This window comes from Varanus komodoensis, unplaced genomic scaffold (assembly GCF_004798865.1).
Source record: "Varanus komodoensis strain SLA01 unplaced genomic scaffold, ASM479886v1 scaffold107, whole genome shotgun sequence".
NCBI classification, from domain to species: Eukaryota; Metazoa; Chordata; class Lepidosauria; order Squamata; family Varanidae; genus Varanus; species Varanus komodoensis.
The window spans coordinates 886,564-906,728 of NW_025335305.1; the positions used below are offsets into that span (position 1 = coordinate 886,564).

Here is a 20,165-nt window from a genome sequence, read left to right on the forward strand (position 1 = left end):
TGGACCATTGTCTGCAAAAGCGAATGCTACGCTTTGTGTGTTGTTCTTAATGGTGACACCCGAGCTCCACTTCTGCTGCCACAGACTAGCGTGACTACCGCCCTGCAAACCGACAAGACGTGCCCCCCACTTTCATTTGCGACTGAGGTCAGCTACACACCTCACCCCAAGCATAGCTCCACATCTCTTAAGGCAGAATAGTCCTTACTTTTGGGGATCTCTTCGCAATAGAAGAAGAAGCTGCTGTCATGTTTGTGGTACCTCTCCACTTGGTTATTCCCATTAACAATTTCCTGGATGGCTTTGATTAACCGGCTGGGAGAGATGTCAGCTGCATGGGAAGGAATGGGAAACTCCGTTTATGAAGATGATAGAACCTTAGATCTGCACATACAATTGTACAAGAGGGATCCTTCCATTCTGGAAGCCTGATTGTGGGGAGGACAAGGATGGAATGAGGGGCTGGAGACCCTTAAAGGATCTTCAGAGCCTTCTAGCAAGATGGAATCATACGCTCAAGTCTTCTCTTAGGCATTACTGAGGTGAGGGTCAGATCAGTGCAAATAGGCTGTGGTGGGTGGAGTTGTTGGGTCAGCCTTACCAAGATGTCCCCAACTCACAGTTCTTCAGGCAGAAGCTGATGGGACTTTCCTTGACACTAGGGGTGGGACAGCATCCTCCACTGCACCAGGGTCATTCTGGGGGTGCAAGGCCAGCTGTGTGGTGCACCCAGGGCCCTGCCCTCCTCCGGCATCTGCCTCTGGTGGTGCCTACCTCACTCAGGCTGATGCCAGGTCCAGAGCTGGCTGGAGCTGCTAACAGAGCCTGCCAATTCTGCACTAGGGCTTTAATGGTGGAAGGCTCAGACTCAGTACCATGACACCTGGGTCCACTGGGAGGGCTAGAGAGGTCTCATGTTTTAGAGAAGATTATAGGGAAGCTATAGGGCCAATGTTTTGTGGGTGCCCGAATGAGGGACTGGGACTTGGAAGATCTGGATTCTAGTCCCGCCTTGGTCATGAAGTGCACTGGGTTGCTGGGGCCATTCAGCCGAACTGAGCACAAAGGGTTCTGAGGAGAAAACGGAGGAAAGAATGGCGAGAGCCACCTTGGTCTCCTTGCAAGAGGAAGAGGTGCAATGTAATAATCACCTGGCACCCTCTGCTTGCAAGCAGGTGTTCTGCTCACTGAGCTACTCTCTTCCATCCCCTACCTTGGAAATAAGCCTTGAAGAGCCCAGTAGCGTTCAGCGGCACCATATTTTCTAGCTGCCCGGGGCTCATGGGAGGTTTTCCGGGCAAGGGGTTCCTCTCCAGGTACCAGGCCACAGCCCGCAGCACTCCTATTTCCGTGATATCAGCATCCGTGAAGTCAGATGGAGCGATGTCCCCGGATTCGTGGTTGGGGCGGAATCCATTCGCGACTCCCATGCAGAGGAGCAAGCAGAGATGCCTGGCAAGCGGCATGGCTTGGGAGGCGGCAGGCGGAGAAAAGCGGGGCCTCTGTCCTGCCTCGCTCCGACTGCCGGGCTGCCTCTGAAGCACGTCCTGCGCTTGCAGTTAAATAGCTGAGGAGCAGCAAGGGAAAGTCCCCCCCACCTATTCAGTCCATTTCCTCCTGCATCTAGAATACCTGTCAAAGGGCCCAGGAAAGCCTGGCTCCCAGGCCAACCTTGCCATCCTTGGTGATTAATTGCTGCCCCTCTCAGCTAAAGGGTAGATATTAGGTGCGGCACAGACAGAGCCCAGTTCTGTCACTTTGCTACTTTTCTTCTGCCAGGACTTCCATGCCTCTGAGAATGGCATGACAGGTAGCAGAACCTGCCCCAAGCATTTTGGTCCCGGAGGATGACATCCCCGTTGGTCTCTGGCCAATTTGTTCAAGTGCCTGAGGCAGGATACTGCACAGGCAACCGCACCCCTCCCTGGCAGTAAAAGAAAGGCCACCGTAATAAATTAAGCAACTTACCATTTCCTGGCCCTTTGTGGCACCCGAAATCTGCTGCATGAGAGGGTTCCCCCCCTCAAGGAGTGGAAGCCATGAGGATGGCCTTCTGTTCGTGTGTGCCAGCCGACCAGGTTGGCAGCCAAATCTTGACTCTTGGCAGAAGAACGGGGTCATCTTTAGGCGGCAGGCTAGCTGGGGTGTGCAGGGGGAATCACGGAGGGGCTACAAGCCCCCTCTGGGGTGGCTGTCTCACTCGTGGAAGGGCCAGCCCTGACTGGGGAAAGCTGCACCGAGTGAATTCCAGTCTGTGACACAGTGCAAAGTGCAAGACAGCCTGCCTCACAGTGCACAGGTCGAATGAGACCAGCTCTGCTGTTCCATTTATTATGTATCTGGACAAGTTGCATTTTCAGAAATGATGTTAAGTGACCTGCTTTATTCTAAAATTGGTAACTTCTGTTTTGTTGACATCAATAGGGAAGTTTCCCTGCAATAGGGAAATTTATGGCATTGAAGGAAGGACTTGCAGGCAGGCAGCAAGAAAGGGTGCACAGGAAATGCAGTTCAGTCTGATTCGGGGAAGTATTTACACCTGCTGGGCTGACGCTGCACTCAGAGTTCCTATATTCCTGAACCTGCAGTGTGACTCATGAAACAACCCACTCCCAGTGGATTCAGCAGGGGTTACACATTTTAAAATGTGCCTGAAAAGGTCGCATAAACACTCTTTCATCGAGAGAGGTTAGAATCGGTCCAGCGCAGGGCCACAAGGATGGTATTCGGGCTGGGAAGGATGACATATGAGGAGAGATGGAGGGAACTGGGTCTTTTCAGCCTGGGAAGAGGAGACTCTGAGGGGATCTTTTAGCAACTTATAGGCAGGTGAGGGGATGTCATGTGGCGGAGGGCCATGTCCTGTGCTTCCCTGCAGTGGAGGGCAGGACACATTCCAGTGGGGCAAAGCTCAAGGAACCAGGCTTCAGGTTGGATGTCAGGAAATTCTTCCTGACAGTTAGGACCTCTTGGATATGGAGTGGGCTTCCAAGGGAGGTGGTTGAAGCCCCATTGATGAGCATGTTCAAGGCAAGACTAGACAACCACATGTTGGGGATTACACGAGCGGAGCTGGCTGGAGCAGGGGGTCAGACTAGATGGCCCAGGAGGATCCTTTTGACTTGCTTTGTTTCTATGATTCTCAATCAAGGAGCAAATAATGCATATATTTCAAAGATGTGCACCATAGACACATCTGTTGGGGGAGATATGGAGGAAAACATACACATGTGAAAACAGAAGGAACAAAAGATGGTACACTGATTTGGACACAAGATGAAACAGGCTTTCAATTGGAAATCGGAGAACTTAAACTTGAGTTTTGATTGTTTACATATTTCTGGCAAGAAGTCTTTACTTGGGGAAAGAGATGCAGGGGTTATTCTCCAGTCCTCCGTCAGCTTAACTCCAGTCCTCCGTCAGCTTCACTGGCTTCCCATTGAAGCCCGGGCCCAATTCAAGGTGTTGATTATGACCTACAAAGCCCTAAACGGCTTGGGTCCTCGCTACCTGAACGAGCGCTTACGTCCGTATATGCCCGACCGCCCTCTGAGATCTGCAGGAGAGTCCCTTCTCCGGGAACCCTCCGTGAAAGAAATTGGGAGAGTAAGTACTCGGAGGAGGGCTTTCTCTGCAGTGGCGCCCAACCTATGGAATTCACTCCCCAAAGAGGTCCGCCTGGCACCATCGTTACTGGTTTTTTGGCGCCAGGTAAAGACCTTTTTATTTAAACATCATTTCAATTGTTAAAACATATGATCTGGCCAGGGCAACTTCTTCTTCCTTCTCTTTCTCCTCCTATATTTTTATTTTATACTGATAATTTTAATTTTATATTTGTAAATCAATGTATTTTTTGTATTTTTATATTTAATGGTAATTTATTATGTACTATTGTATTTCAATGTATTTTATCATGTTGTAAGCCGCCCCGAGGTTTCGGCAAGGGGCGGCATAGAAATGTTATAATAATAATAATAATAATAATAATAATAATAATAATAATAATAATAATTCTAGTAAATAAGTAAATGCACAGTATGGCTCAGTGATGCAGTTATGCAATTTTAAACCCCGGGGTGACGCCCTACCCACTCTATCGATGGCATTGCTTTCTTAACCATGTGGCAAGCCGAGGTTGTTGAATTTGGGGGCCCTCCTACCAATTCACCTGGGTAGGCCTCTGGATGGCTGCCCTAAAGTCCTGTTCCGGTGGCCCCACTGGTAGGCAGGGCTGGCCTCTCGATTGGGCATGGTGGTTCATCCAACTGCTTCTTGTGACAGCAAAGCATCGAAACAGAGACCCATCTGCCGCTTCGCCTGCCGTGCACCCTGCTGCCGTCGGGTCCAGCTAAGGAGGCCGTCATATTCCCAGGGATGAAGAAAGATGCAGCGACCAGTCCATTCAGCTTTTGCACCTGGGATGGGAGGGGGCACCAGCAGAACATCCCAGAGCCGCCCTGCTTGTAGGGATGAAGCAACTTGTTCTGGCCATCGTAGGGAGACAGCGAGGACCATGAAGCAAAGTCGGTTCACTGCTGAATTCCCCACACTGGTTTACTTAATCAGCCATTCTTTGCCTGTAAGCTCCAGTAATCATTTATAAAAAGATGCAGATTCAAAGACTGGGGCCTCTTCCCCCAATTAGAGGTGATATTTGGATCTCTCTCTTTTAAATAGTAGTTTTATTCTCCTAGGAGGAAATATCAGGGTTGCAATGATCTTCACTGGAAGCTGTCCCTCTTCAGTTTGTTGGACTTCTTCTTGGGCATGGTCCTGTCCAAGGAAGGGAGCCAAGTTGAGAAGATGTCCACGAACACTTGCAGAATTCTGGTTGTACTGCCAGCAACCTTCTTCTGGGTTGCTGGCAGTACAACCAAAAAGGGACCTCAGGTGCTGGTCAACTGCAGGCTCAACCGGCCTGCAATGAGTCAGCAGCGTGACGCGGCAGTCAAGAGGTCGAATGCCTCCCTTGGTTGCATAGCCAGAAGTGTGGCTTCTAGATCGAGAGAGGTATTACTGCCACTCTACATGACTCTGGTGTGCCCGCAACTGGACTATTGTGTTCAGTCTTCGGCCCCTCATTGCAGGAAGGATATAGCTGGGTTAGAGTCAGTGCAGTGAAGGCCCACAAGGTTGGTGACCGGTTTGCAGGGAAGCTGTATGAGGCGAGACTGAGGGAAATGGGCCTTTTCAGCCTGGAGAAGAGGAGAATCCAAGGGAATCTCTTGGTGACATACAGGTATGTGAGGGGATGTCACACGGAGGTGGGTAGAGACCTGTTCTCCCCTGCAGAGGAAGGCAGGATGTGCTCCAATGAAGCCAAGCTCAAGGAACCAAGGTTCAATTTGGATGCCAGGAAGTACTTCCTGACAGTTAGGAGCCCGAGGGTATGGAATGGGCTTCTACGGGAGGAGGTTAAGACCCCATCAGTGATGGTGTTCAAGGATAGGCTAGACATGCAGATGGTGGACATGTCATGAGCAGAGCCGGCTGGAGCCAGGGGTCAGACTAGATGGCCCGGGAGGTCCCTTCTGACTTGCTCCATTTCTATGTTTCTGCAGCACATGCAGTGTAAATAAACGCTACAAGCCACGTGCATGGATGGGGGTTGCTGCTCGTAGAGCTTCCACAAAGGCCTGGTTCCTGGTAAGCACAGTGTGATTGCCCAGTCAGACTCATGGCCACAAGAGAAGTTTGGCCACCAGGAAGCCTGACTCAAGGCCACAAGAAAGTGGGCCAGAGCCCAGGGAGCCAAGTCCAGGGAATTCAAGAATTCCCATCCCCCAAATCCCTCATTCATCCCTAGCTACGTATATATTTGAATTCCTTAAAACAGTGCTCCCTGCATGAAGATGCCTGCTTTCATATCACCAAAAAAGAGGGCAAAAGAGGACTCCTGGAGCTGGCCAGGTGGGCAAGGTTCCAGCTGTTCTTCTGTCTTCTGTATCTATAAGCCAGTCTTGGACTGGATAGCCTTCCAGACAGTCATTTGTAAAATTCATGGGTATTCTAGTGGAAACCTAACATGTGAAGAAGTCTTGGACAGAGCCCCTCTTCTGAATGCTTTCTACACATAAGTAGTTTTTGACCAGCGCCTTTTCCAGCTTCACGTCAACTAGGAATCCAGAAGATGCACCATTTTCTAACACGGAAGTGCCAGGATTGGATGAAACTGTTGAATTTCTGCTGTCAAGAAGAACTAAAAGCTACGTCTGCCATAAAAGGATGGTAACAATATCAGAGTTGATATTGCTATGTTGTGAGAGGAAGATTTATGTTGTTGTTAATCGTGAAGTCATGTCCGACCCATCGCGACCCCATGGACAATTCCTCCAGGCCTTCCTGTCCTCCACCATCTCCCAGAGTCTACTCAGGCTCACTTCAACTGCTTCAGTGACTCCATCCAGCCACCTCATCCTCTACTGTCCCCTTCTTCTTTTGCCATCTATTGTTCCCAGCATTAGGCTCTTCTCCAGTGAGCCCTTCCTTCTCCTTAGGTGGCCAAAGTATTTGAGTTTCATCTTCAGGATCTGGCCTTCTAAAGAGCAGTCAGGGTTGATCTCCTCTAGGACTGACCGGTTTGATCGCCTTAAGGTCCAAGGGACTCGCAGGAGTCTCCTCCAGCACCACAATTCAAAGGCCTAAATTCTTCGGTGCTCAGCCTTCCTTATGGTCCAATTTTCACAGATTTATAACTCTTGTTATTTATTTCTCTGGGTGCATACCCAAGAGGAAAAAATGTGGTCAGTGCCATGATTAACATATTTGCATATATGGGAACTCCAGAGAAGCCAATATTTCTCCAGTGAAGAACAAGCAAAATGATCAAGCAAAATGATCAACTTCCTGTGAAGAAAGTTGTTCTTCTTGTTGTTGTTATTATTTATCTTATTTAAAACTTTTATATGCCATCCTTTATGTATATCATCTCAGGACAGCTTACAACATTAAAAACAGAATTCAGTAAAACAATCAATATCACAATATAATAAAACAATATATAACCAATAAAATAAATCAAATCAAATTGAAAGTGACTGTAAAACTATTAAAATACTAATTTTTAAAATAATGCTTAAATCGAAAGGTTTTAACCTGGCGCTGAAAAGAATATAAACTCGGCGCCAGGCAAACCTCTCTGGGGAGCGCATTCCACAATCTGGGTGCCACCGCAGAGCGGGAACTACTCTGAGTAGATGTCCTTTTTACCTCCTGAGGGGGGTGGTTCTCAACATCTGGATGTTTTACTGTGGAAAAAGGCAGGTAAGGGGATACGAAATACCAAGTGATGCATGGTGTGGAGAAAGTAGATTGGGAGGTGGTGTTCTCCCTCTTCCATAGGACTAGAATCCAGCGGTCATTCCAGGAAGCTGAATGGCAGGAGACTTGGGACAGAAAAACAGCAATACTAAAAAAACTGTTCAACCATGGAAATGTGTTCCCACAGAATGGCGGTGATGGCCATCACAGCTTAAAAGGTTGTAGAAAAGGCTGAATCAAATTCATAGGAGAGAAGGTTATCGTTGGCCCCTGATCATGAAGCCAATATATTTCCTCCAGTATCAAACATGGGATGCCTCTCAGTACCAGTTGAAGATGAGTGGGAAGGTGCTATTGCCTTCATGCCCTGCTTCTGGGCTTCCCAGTGGTGTCTGGATGAGTCAGTCATAGGATCATAGAATAGTAGAGCTGGAAGGGGCCAAAAAGGCCATCAAGTCCAAGGCCTCCTTGGAAGACAGGATGCTGGACTAGATGGGCCTTTTGCCATGTTTAGATCCAGCAGGCTTGTTCTTAAAGTTCTCTCAGGTTGATTCTGAACCTTCTCCTTCCCATCTCAAAACAATGAGTAGGCCCTGGTCTCCAGACTCTCACCACTGGACATCATCTCCCCACTCAGAGAATCCTGGCTCCTCAACCTATCAGTCCACCTCCTTCAAATTGCTGTGTTTCCTGCTTGGTATGTGTGTGGTCATTTGGAAGGACTGGATACTGAGCTCTTTGAGATGCTATTTCAAAGTTAACTTAATGAGAGTAATTAATACGGCTCCCAGGAACAAGGAAGTGCCGATGTCTTTCAAGGTGGGAGATAAAAACCAAGTCCGTCTTACTCAAAGCCTTCCTGCTCCACCACTGGTCTATCCCAGGAGGGCCTGGGCCTGGCAGTGCAGCCCACCGAACCTCTGCATGCTAAAAGCAACCTGCAAGCGTTCTACATTAATAAGTGCACAGCCTTTCTTATTTCTTGTAAGGATAACCAAGATACTCTATGTGGAGAGGTCTGAAGAGCTACATCAAAGCTTATTAGCAGAGCTGCTGTTACTGAAGGCTGTTTGCAAATCTCTCAGTTTGCCCAGAGAAAGGAAGGGCAGGTGAGTGAAGGCTGCCGAAGTTTGTTTGTTTATTTATTTATTTATTTATTTATTAATTAAAACATTTTTATGCCGCCCCATTCGCCGAAGCCTCGGGGCGGCTCACAACAAAAAATTAAAATAACATTTTAAAATATATACAATAAAATACAAATTTATAATATAAAACATACACTATAAAACAAGCCGCCCTGGCCAAATAAAATTCAATAATATTAACATTTAAAATACTGCTTAAATAAAAAGGTCTTCGCCTGGCGCCGAAAAACAAATAACGACGGCGCCAGGCGGACCTTCTGTCGTACAGCATGCAAAAGGTCCCAGGTTCAGCCTTTGGGCTCTCAGGGCGGGGTCGGAAAGACCCTTGTTCTGAAACCCCAGAGACTTTGACTCTAGTGAGAGTGCAGGTTAGATTAGAGGCAGGGGCGTCCTCCAGATGTTTTGTACTACAAATCCCATCAGACCTATCCAGCATGGCCCAAGGTGAGCAATTATGGGAGTTGTAGACCCAACAATTCGGAAGGCACCAAGTTGCATGCTCCTAGTGTAGATATATTGAACTAGATGAGAAAAGTGATGGTACAGATACGTAACTATTTTCAGCGGTGAAAAGTTGAGGGGTACGAGAAGTGAACCCCTTTATTGCTTTGTCCAGAGAGTTAGGCAGGGTCCTCCATGCCTGACTCTCATTATGCTCTTGCTTACCTTGAAAACCGGCTTGGGTCCTGGTTACCTGAAGGAGCGCTTACATCCATATATGCCCGGCCGCCCCTTGAGATCTGCGGGAGAGGCCCTTCTCCGGGAACCCTCTGTGAAGGAAATTAGGAGGGTGGCTACTCGGAGGAGGCCTTTCTCTGCGGTGGCGCCTAAGTTATGGAATGCGCTCCCCAGAGAGGTCCGCCTGGCGCCGTCGTTATTTGTTTTTCGGTGCCAGGCGAAGACCTTTTTATTTAAATGTCATTTTAATTGTTAACAATATTTGCTTATTTATCTGGCCAGGGTGACTTCTTTTATATTGTTATTTATTTTATATTGTTAATTTTATATTGTTATTTTTGTATTTTATTGTATTTTATTTTATGCTGTGAGCCGCCCCGAGGCTTCGGCAAGGGACGGCATAGAAATGTTTTAATAAATAAATAAATAAAAACCCACTAAGGGCCCTTAGGGTTTACAAAAACCTTAGCCTCCCCACCCTGCCTGGACTGGAGAGTGTGGGGACCACTTCCTGCCAAACTAAAGGAGCTTGAGTGAAAAGGAAGTCAGCAGAATATTGGTTTTGAGATTAAGTCTGTAAGCTCTTGTGATGCCTTACAATGCACATCCAGCAGGGTCTGAACCAGATGAACCAGTACACTTTTAACGAGCGAGTGATCCTACACAGGGCTCTTTTGTTCTGGTGGCGCTGCCTTTGGGGTGCAGGTATCACGGACTTCCTGCACTTTCTTGGCTACTCTTGCTTTCATATGGTTTCTAACCTGGAGAGTATATATGAACCTACTCCACCGTGGGATGGTGTCCGCTTTCCTCAGCCTTCTCTTCTCAAGGCTGAATATACCGGGTTCTTCCAGTCTCTTCTCTCAGGGCAGTGTTTCCAAACCCTGGATCATTTTTGCTGCCCTCCACTGGACCTTTTCCATTTTTAAATCTTTCTTAAATCTTGGTGCCCAGAACTGGACACACTATTCTACAAGAGCTGTTTGTTTTGCCTTCACCTCTTTTCCTGTCACATCCAGCCTGCTTTCCCTGCCCTGACATTTGCCTTTTAAAGAGATTAAACTATGATTAGGCTGTCATCGACTGTTCTTCAGGATTTAGGTTCGTTATCTTGTAGATACTACAGCCCAGGTAGAATTTTTACAATGGTCTCCCCAGACTTAAAACAAGATGCGCTTCTGGATCAGGGCTGCGTGTTCAGTAGAGAGGAGCCCCCCACAACCTGGTGCCCTGCAGTTTTTTTGTACTACAACTCCCAGCGTGCTGGGTGGGACACTTTTCAGCGCCAGGCTAAGACCTTTTTATTTAAAACTCATTTTATTATTTATTTATTATTATTTATTAAAACATTTTTATGCCGCCCCATTCGCCGAAGCCTCGGGGCGGCTTACAACAATAAATTAAAATAACATTTTCAAATATATACATTAAAATACAAATATATGATATAAAACATACAATATAAAATATAAAAGTTTTAATTGTTAATTTATTTGTATTTATGGGATTTTAAATCTTTTTAAGCCAAGATGCACCGGGTTTTAATATTTTTACTTGTATAATTGTTATATTTATGTATTTTGTTTTTGTTGTGAGCCGCCCCGAGGCTTTGTTGCGATGGGGGCAGCATAAAAATGTTTTAAATAAATAAATAAATAAATAAGGCCGCTGCAATTCCAAACATCAGCTTGATGAATGCAGAGTTAGAGTGTTGGACCCAGGTTCAAATCTCCAATCAGTCATGAAACTCAGTGAGTGACTGGGCTGGTCACCATTTCTTGGTCTAGCCTACACCACATGGCTGTTGTTATGATAAAATGGCAGAGGTCAATTTCCTTGGAGGAAATGTGAGATGAAATGTTAAGAAAAAGAAAGCCAATTTCTTAAAAGGTTTTATAAACATCTTCGAGGCTCCACAAAAGGAGCTGTGACCTTTCCCTCATGGCAGCGTGTTATACAACCCCTCCATCACCACTTTTCCCCGTACCTGAAATGTGCGATTTGGCAAAGCATCACCCTGACACGTGTATGAATTGGGCAATAGAAAAATGGATGATGTGTTTGGCTCCCTGAAAGACTCTGTTCTTTTTTAAAAAACACGGGAAGACATATTATGCATTAAAAAAACCAAAAAGCCAACAACAACCTCTCCATAAACTCTGGCATTCTCTAGTTTTCTGCATGTTTGTTTGTTCTTACTCCCGATCTCAGCCTGATGAACGTCTAACTATTTAGTCTTTCCTTGTTGGGATTGTCACCGCTTTCATAAGCCTCTTTCCTTTTACAATGATTCCCCTGTTCTACTTTGATGGCTTTGGGGTGGATGTGCACCTGCTTTGGGTCTTCTGCTTTACTTTTAGGATTTTCCTTTCCTAGAGTGGAGGGGGGAGAGAAGTGTCTGCTTTCTTGACATAAGCAACCTTAGTTACCTTCAGGCTATTCTATAAACCTTGTAGAAAAAAAGAGGCTTGGTAGACAAGGTTGCTAGAATGGCAAATAAGTAAACAAACAAAATCAATAATGATGATGATAATGATTAGTTTTGGGGGCTGAGGCTGAGGATAGGGTGGCTAAGAGTTCTACTTTGTAAAGGAGGGTCCTATACCTTGACGGTGTCCCTGTTTGAAGACTTGTCTGTTCCAAATCTGGTTTAAAGACTAAGAGCCATAAGAAAAGGATGCAGCCGGGGCCTTGTAGTTTCCTATCAACGGTTAGGTCTAGAATGGCAGACTGAATAAGCCTGGTCATGGTCTTACCAGCTACAGTGAAATGTAATGCACTGTATTTATATCATGAATATTTTCTAAATTTGCACCTATGCCTATATCTCAGCATACACACATTTAATGCAAATACCCACCCTCTTTTGTCCCTTTTTGACCATGTATAAGCGGCCACCCTGTATCAGGGGCCTTGCCCTTTGCAACTGGCCACCCCCAGCTTTGCCTGTAAAGTACTCTGGTCTAAAAGCTGCATGGTTGGATCTATGGAAGAGGAGTGCTCTGTGTTAGACAGAAGCTGTAGCAGGAGGATCGCATGGCTTAATATTTAATCCACCAGCTATAAACTGGAAACTATCAGGAAAATGTGTAAGAAAAGATGTACGTTTGAGGTTTTTGTTCCAGACGTTTAGAAGCACCCATTGGGCAGTATCCAGCACTTCGGCTCTGCTTATGCTATTGATTTACTATTGTAAGTGACTCTAGCAGCTTGACAATAGGGGAGATCCATGGGTTCCCATGGAAGACCCAGTGGGCCATTGTACGCTATTGGCAGACTGCTACAGGTTGCTTGTGCTACAGCTGCATCAGCAACAACAGTAAACTGACAGCGCTGGATACTGTCCATTCTCCTTGTTTGTTTCTTAAGCCTCTAGGTTATCATTAACCTAGAGGCTTTTGAATCCCTTTTTTGTTTTGTTTTGGTTGCAACCTGATCCAATTGCTGCAAGTGGTAGAGAGTATTCTCTCTGGCAATTTTACTTTTTTAAACAAAGTGAAGGGTACTTAACAACTTGGTACATCAAATAAATGAGTTTTTGTATTCCACAGAAGCAGGAAGATAAGCTGCAAATGTTTGAACAAGGAAGTGGGGTTTGGTAAGAGAAGAATTTGAGACACTAACAGTGCAGCAGACGTGGCAAAACTCAAGACGGCAGACCGATTGCACATTTTTGATGGGGCTGCTCAGTTGACTTACTGCTTTAAAAAATAAAAGCAAGCAAGCAAGCTAGGGTAGTGGTTTGGAAGGAAACATGAACTCTTACCCTGATTTTCACCTTGATGGTATTGCTTAGAAGCTGTAAGTATGGCCATCTCTGTAAGAGGCTGCTTATCCCATCAGCGTCAACTGCAGAACTCCTGCATAAAGTGGATCAGGCGGAGGGTTCATGGGAGCCACAACGTTTGTGGTCCAGAGGTCTGCAGAGGTCATTCCCTCGACTGTTTGCTCTAATGCAGCTTTGCAGATCCTGCTTGAACGATGCTGCTGCTTGAAACAGTTTCCTATATGTCCCCGTGAAGGACACAGGCGATCCGGGAAAAATACAGGAAACTTGTATTTTATTCTCGAAGGGAAGTTCGATCACAGGCAAAAGGACAATTGGTCCAGGGCACATGGCGGAGTCCCCGTTTATACCTTTGCTGACCAGGTAGCGATGACAGATGCCATCTAAATTCTCGCTGTGGGTGCTGATCGGTGCATTAGAATACAGGTGCTTCCCTCACTTGGCTGGAGGCCTGCTCTACCTGGTGGTTGGGCTGGGAAATCTGGCTCAATCCCTGGCCAGGTGGATGGCTCCACTTAAGGCATGGGGACGTGACTAGCCTGCCCAGGCTTAATGCTGGCCAGCCAGGCAAGCCCGATACCTGTGCGCGCTACCTGCACACACACACACACACACACACACACACACACGGATACAGCCTCTCCGAGTCCGGGGCTATGGATGAACTGAGGAAACACATGGATCTCCAATGGGGATGTCTGTGAGGAAGGGGTCTCACACCTATATATGCCCTCACGCCCCTTAAGTCTGCAGGAGAGGCCCTGCTCCAAGAACCCTCCCTGAAGGAGGTAAAAAGGACATCTACCCGGAGCAGGGTCTTCTCTGTGGTGGTGCCCAGATTGTGGAATGTGCTCCCCAGAGAGGTGCGCCTGGCACCGAGTTTATATTCTTTTCAGCGCCAGGTCAAAACCCTTTTATTTTCCCAATGTTTTAAGACCTGACTGTTTTAATTGGGATTTTATTATTAGGTAAATTTTAGGACACTGTGTTTTAAAAAAAAATTGGGTACATTTTGTATTGTTAAACCATCCCAAAACTTTGATCTACAGAGTTTTAAATAAATAAATAAATAAGTCCAGCTCGAGCTGTTGTGCTGCCCCATCCTCGCCTAGGGTGGAGATGCATTGTCCTACGCTATACCATCGTTAAGAAAATAGCTGTTAATATAATATTATTCTTTACAGTTATATCCCATTCTTCCTGCAAGGAGCTCAAGGAGCTCACGATTACCTCCTTTTTAAACTCACTACAGCCCTGACTCCAGGCCACCCAGTGAGGTCCATAGCTGAGTCGGGATTTGAACTCAGGGCTCTACATGACATTCTAAACCAAACCACCCCCAGCCTGGGGACTTCTAGATGCTTCAGCTCAAGCTGGCTGGGAATGTGGCGAGTTGTATTTGGACACACTTGAAGGGCATCAGGCTGTTTGAGAAAGCTCTTCCAACCACTGGGTATCATGCCGCTCTATTTGGCAATGGCTCCCCAAGGACTTGGCAGAGTAACTTTCCCAGTCTTACTACCAGTGACCTACAGCAGACAGAACAGAGGACATGAAGCACACAGAGCATCGCTGAACTAGGATCGCTGGCAACCTTGAAGGCACTTGGAGTAGCCGAGAGAAGAGGGGCTGCGTAGAGATGGGGCTGGGCTGTGTGGAGAAAAGCTGGGAATGTGAGCAGCGGTTTCGGCTCTGTGCTGACTGCAGCTTTGCATAGTATCTGCTTTCTGGCCACCGGCTCACACTTTCCATTGCCCACCTGCATCAAGCAAGATGCCCCGTGAGCCCGGCCTCGAGCCAACAGCCACTGCAGACCGAACTTACCTGAAACCATGTCAAGTCAGAGAGATGCTTCTGGAGTGCTTATGAGTCTGCCTCACCATCCGGGCAGGTAAGGGAAGTTTTCTCTCTTCAACCCCTACCCTCACCAATGGAGGGAGCCATCTTTGGCCTCTCCAACCTCCTAGAAGTACCCCAAGACTCATGTATTATTATCTGTTACATTTATATCCTACCTTTCTTCTAAGGAGTCCAAAGCAACATGCAGAACCTGCCCTCCCTACCCCCCTTGCATAGAATTATAGAATAGTAGCGTTGGAAGGGGCCAAGAAGGTCATCAAATCCAACCCCCTGTTCAGTGCAGGACTCCAGTTTAGACCATCCCATTCAGATGGCTGTCCAGTTTCGTTTTGAAATGTCTCTTTTATCCCCCACCCCTGTAATCACTTCTCTTGCACTCCTTTATTTAATACATTTCTATCCTGGTTTTTTTCTCTCTTGCTAGGAACCCAAGGCAGCTTGCTTCTTCTCCCTATTATCCTTACAAGAACCCTGTGAGGTAGGTTAGGCTGAAAGTCCATGAATAGCCCAAAGTCACCCAGTTGGCTCCATGGCAGAGCAGGGACCAGAACCTGGAGCTCCCAGATCCTAGTCCTAGTTACTACACCACACTGCCTTTCTGAAGAATGCGTGATCTGGCAGTGGCACATGGAACCCTTACTCCACCCTCCTCTATCTGGGGCCCTTCAGGAGTTCTGCTCCCATCAGCCCCAGCCAGCATGGAAACACTGGGTTTGTAATCCAAACAACTGCAGTCCAAACCATCCTCCTGAAGTCAGGGGAGGCCGTCTTATTCCACTGAGTTGCTACTGGTTCTCGTGCCACATGCAAGGGTGTAGTAGAGGGGGCCTTGTGGGATCAGAGCACCCCACTTATTTTGGAGGGGGCCCTCAGGGGGGGTCGCTGGATCCCTGAAGCTGGGGTCACTGTCCCTCCCCAACCACCTCTTAAGAGACTTAATTTTGCTGCCTCGTGGCTGGTGGCTGCCCCAGTGTCAGAGTCCTGAATTTCATGGGTATTTTTTCAACAGATCCCAACAGATCCTGGGAGGGGCCTATTTGGAGGGACCTGCCAGGCATGCACACATGTCTCCTGTGACACCTTCCCCTCATGGTCAGCCTCTGCTCCCCAGCAACATGTGGTCAGCTTGCTGTTGCTGCTCCAAAAAATACCTCCCATCCCACCTGACCACCCCCGCCCCGGCCACACTGCCCGGGTACTTATGCCTTCTCTTCCACTGTGAAGGCCTGAATAGGCTGAATAGGCTTCAAAGTCACAGAAAGATCAAATATTTTTTTTGCAAGGGAGTAGTTATGGTTCCTTCTTCATGGATCACTGCCTTGTCATGGCGAAGGGGCTTGCATAGCTCAATGAAGCCATGAGCTATGCCGTGCAGGGCCACCCAAGACAGACAGGTCATAGCAGAGAGCTCTGACAAAACATCATCCACTGGAGAAGGAAATGGCAACCCACTCCAGTATCTTTGCCATGAAAACCCCATGGACAGTACCAAAAGGCAAAAAGATATGAAGCCGGAAGTTGAGCCCCTCAGGTCTCAAGGTGTCCAATATGCTACTGGGGAAGAGCAGAGGGCTAGTACTAGTAGCGCCAGAAAGAATGAAGCAACTGGGTCAAAGCCGAAAGGACACTCAGTTGCAGATGTCTCTGGTGGTGAAAGGAAAGTCCGATGCTGCAAAGATCTATACTCCATAGGAACCTGGAATGTAAGATCCATGAATCAAGGCAAGCTGGGTGTGGTCAAACAAGAGATGACAAGACAGAACATTGACATCTTAGGAATCAGTGAAGTAAAATGGACAGGAATGGGTGAATTTAATTCAGATGACCATCAGGTATACTACTGCGGGCAAGAATCCCTCCGAAGAAATGGAGTAGCCTTCATAGTCAATGAACGAGTAGGAAAAGCAGTACTGGGATGCAATCTCCAAAATGACAGAATGATCTCAGTTCGAATCCAAGGCAAACCATTCAACATCACAATAGTCCAAGTCTATGCCCCAACCACTGGTACTGAAGTTGACCAGTTCTATGAAGGCCTACAACACCTTCTAGAATTAACACCAAAAAATGATGTCCTTATCATCATGGGGGATTGGAATGCTAAAGTAGGAAGCCAAAAGATAACCAGAATAACAGGTGAGTTTGGCCTTGGAGTACAAAATGAAGCAGGGCACAGGCTGGTAGAATTTTGTCAAGAGAATACGATGGTCATAGCAAACACTCTTTTCCAACAACCCAAGAGAAGACTCTACACATGGACATCACCAGATGGTCAACACAGAAATCAGATTGACTATGTGCTCTGCAGCCAAAGATGGAGAAGCTCTATACAGTCAGTAAAAACTAGACCAGGAGCTGACTGTGGCTCAGATCATGAGCTTCTTGTTGCAAAATTTAGGCTTAAATTGAAGAAAGTAGGGAAAAGCACTAGGCCAGTCAGTATGACCTAAATCATATCCCTGATGAATATACAGTAGAGGTGACAAATAGATTTAAGGAATTAGATCTGATAGACAGAGTGCCTGAAGAACTATGGATGGAGGTTCACAACATTGTTCAAGAGGTAGCAACTAAAACCATCCCAAAGAAAAAGAAATGCAAGAAAGCAAAATGGCTGTCTGAGGAAGCTTTACAAATAGCTGAGGAAAGAAGGGAAGCGAAAGGCAAGGGAGAAAAGGAAAGATACACCCAATTGAATGCAGAATTCCAGAGAATAGCTAGAAGAGATAAGAATGCCTTCTTAAATGAACAGTGCAAAGTAATAGAAGAAAACAATAGAATATGGAGGACCAGAGATCTCTTCAAGAAAATTGGAGATGTGAAGGGAACATTTCATGCAAAGATGGGCATAATAAAGGACCAAAATGGCAGGGACCTAACAGAAGCAGAAGAGATTAAGAAGAGGTGGCAAGATTACACAGAAGAACTATACAAGAAAGAGCTTAACAACCCTGATAACCACGATGGGGTGGTCACTGACCTCAAGCCAGACATCCTGGAATGTGAAGTCAAATGGGCCTTAGGAAGTCTGAGCAACAACAAAGCTAGTGGAGGTGACAGTATTCCAGCTGAGCTATCCAAAATCTTAAAAGACGATGCAGTAAAAGTGCTGCACTCAATATGCCAGCAAATTTGGAAAACTCAACAGTGGCTGCAGGATTGGAAAAGGTCAGTTTACATTCCGATCCCAAAGAAGGGCAATGCCAAAGAATGTTCAAACTACCGCACCATTGCACTCATTGCACATGCTAGCAAAGTTATGCTCAAAATCCTACAAGCTAGGCTCCAGCAGTATGTGGACCGAGAACTACCAGAAGTACAGCCAGGATTTCGAAGAGGGAGAAGAACTAGAGATCAAATTGCCAACATACGCTGGATCATGGAGAAAGCTAGGGAGTTCCAAAAGAACATCTACTTCTGCTTCATTGACTATGCTAAAGCCTTTGATTGTGTGGATCACAACAAATTGTGGCAAGTTATTAAAGAGATGGGAGTACCAGACCATCTTATTTGTCTTTTGAGAAACCTATATGCGGGTCAAGAAGGAACAGTTAGAACTGGACACGGTACCATTGATTGGTTCAAGATTGAGAAAGGAGTTCAGCAAGGCTGTATACTGCTGCCCTGCCTATTTAGCTTATATGCAGAGCACATCATGAGAAAGGCAGGGCTAGATGAATCACAAGTTGGAATTAAGATTGCTGGGAGAAATATCAACAACCTCAGATATGCAGATGATACCACTCTAATGGCAGAAAGTGAAGAGGAACTAAAGAGCCTCTTGATGCGGGTGAAGGAAGAGAGTGCAAAAGTTGGCTTGAAACTCAACATTAAGAAAACTAAGATCATGGCATCCGATCCTCTCACTTCCTGGCAAATAGGTGGGAAGAAATGGAGGTAGTGACAGATTTTATTTTCCTGGGCTCCAAGATCACCACAGATGGGGACTGCAGCCAAGAAATTAAAAGACACTTGCTCCTGGGGAGGAAAGCTATGGCAAATCTAGACAGCATAGTAAAAAGCAGAGATATCACCCTGCCAACAAAAGTGCGTATAGTCAAGGCTATGGTTTTCCCAGTTGCAATGTATGGCTGTGAATGCTGGACCATAAGGAAGGCTGAATGCCGAAGGATTGAGGCCTTTGAATTGTGGTGCTGGAGGAGACTCCTATGAATCCCCTGGACCGCAAGGTGATCAAACCGGTCAGTCCTAGAGGAGATCAACCCTGACTGCTCTTTAGAAGGCCAGATTGTGAAGATGAAACTCTAATACTTTGGCCACCAAATGAGAAGGAAGGACTCCCTGGAGAAGAGCCTAATGCTGGGAACAATTGAGGGCAAAAGAAGAAGGGGACGGCAGAGGAGGAGGTGGCTAGATGGAGTCACTGTGCAGTGGGTATGAGCTTGGGTGGACTCCGGGGGATGGTGGAGGACAGGAGGGCCTGGAGGAATGTTGTCCATGGGGTCGCGACGGGTCGGACACGACTGGGACTAACAAGAACAAGAAGAAGTTATGGTTCACCTGTAGCAGCTAAGTTTCATTTCTTCTTCTTTTTCCTGTCAGACTGGGCGTGGTTTCTTGAGGGGGCGTGGCTTTGGGGTGTGGTCCTCATTATTATGAATAGACTCCCCCCCACCCCACCGTACTTCTAAATTTGCCACTACACCACTGGCCACACCAGTTAGCACCGGCAGCTTGGGCTCTTCAGCCTGCATGGTTGATTTCTTCAGCCAAAGGAATTTTATCCTGTTCTTCGGGCAAAAGAGTCTCCCAGGGTGGTCTAGATATAGGTAGGAAGTAAGATGGTCCTTGCCCATCTTAAACAACATGGCACCAATGGAACACAGATTGGCAGGGAGGAGAACACTGCTGGCTGGGTCCTCCTAGGTGAAACCCCACCTCCAGATTCCTTTCACTCCCAGCCCACCTTTCTCCAAGGATCTCTGCGTGTCACCCCTGCCCTCCGTTTTATCCTCACTGCAAGTCTGTAAGGTAAGTGAGGCTGAGAGATACAGGTGGGCTGAAAGCTTCCGGAGAGCCTCGTGGCTGAGGGGGGATCAGGGCCCAGATCCCTTAAGTGTAACACTCTAACCCAGCTTCCCCCAACCTGGAACTTTCCAGATGTGCACCTCTTTCCCAGCCACATCTGGAGAGCATCAGGTTGGGACATCTGCTTTAACCATCACACCTCAGTGGCTCTTCACTTTTAGCTCTTGCTCTTCACTTTTAACTCTCGCTTTCCCCTTCCCCATGTAAGAACTGATGTATCACTTTACCTACTAGGATACCTAAATATTGAACTTCTCACAAGGCTTTCTGGAAGTTTCTGGATTAGGTGGCCAGCTGTTGAAACCAGCACAATCTTAAATAGGAAGGGTGATGCCAGGATAAAAAACATGGATGGTCAGGAACATCAGCTGGGGGACACA

The 20,165-nt window shown here is 46.8% G+C and overlaps 1 protein-coding gene across 1 annotated transcript in view; it reads right to left on the bottom strand.

Moving 5' to 3' along the window:
• The window catches only part of LOC123018018 (von Willebrand factor A domain-containing protein 7-like), a 33,301-nt gene extending 31,835 nt beyond the window's left edge, over positions 1–1,466 (bottom strand). Inside the window, exons 1-2 of the mRNA XM_044419757.1 lie at positions 1,214–1,466; positions 209–331 (exon numbers count right to left, since the gene is read on the bottom strand). Coding sequence (XP_044275692.1) covers positions 209–331; positions 1,214–1,466 — 376 coding nt within the window. The remainder of the gene's footprint in view (positions 1–208; positions 332–1,213) is intronic.
• Positions 1,467–20,165: the final 18,699 nt, after the last annotated feature.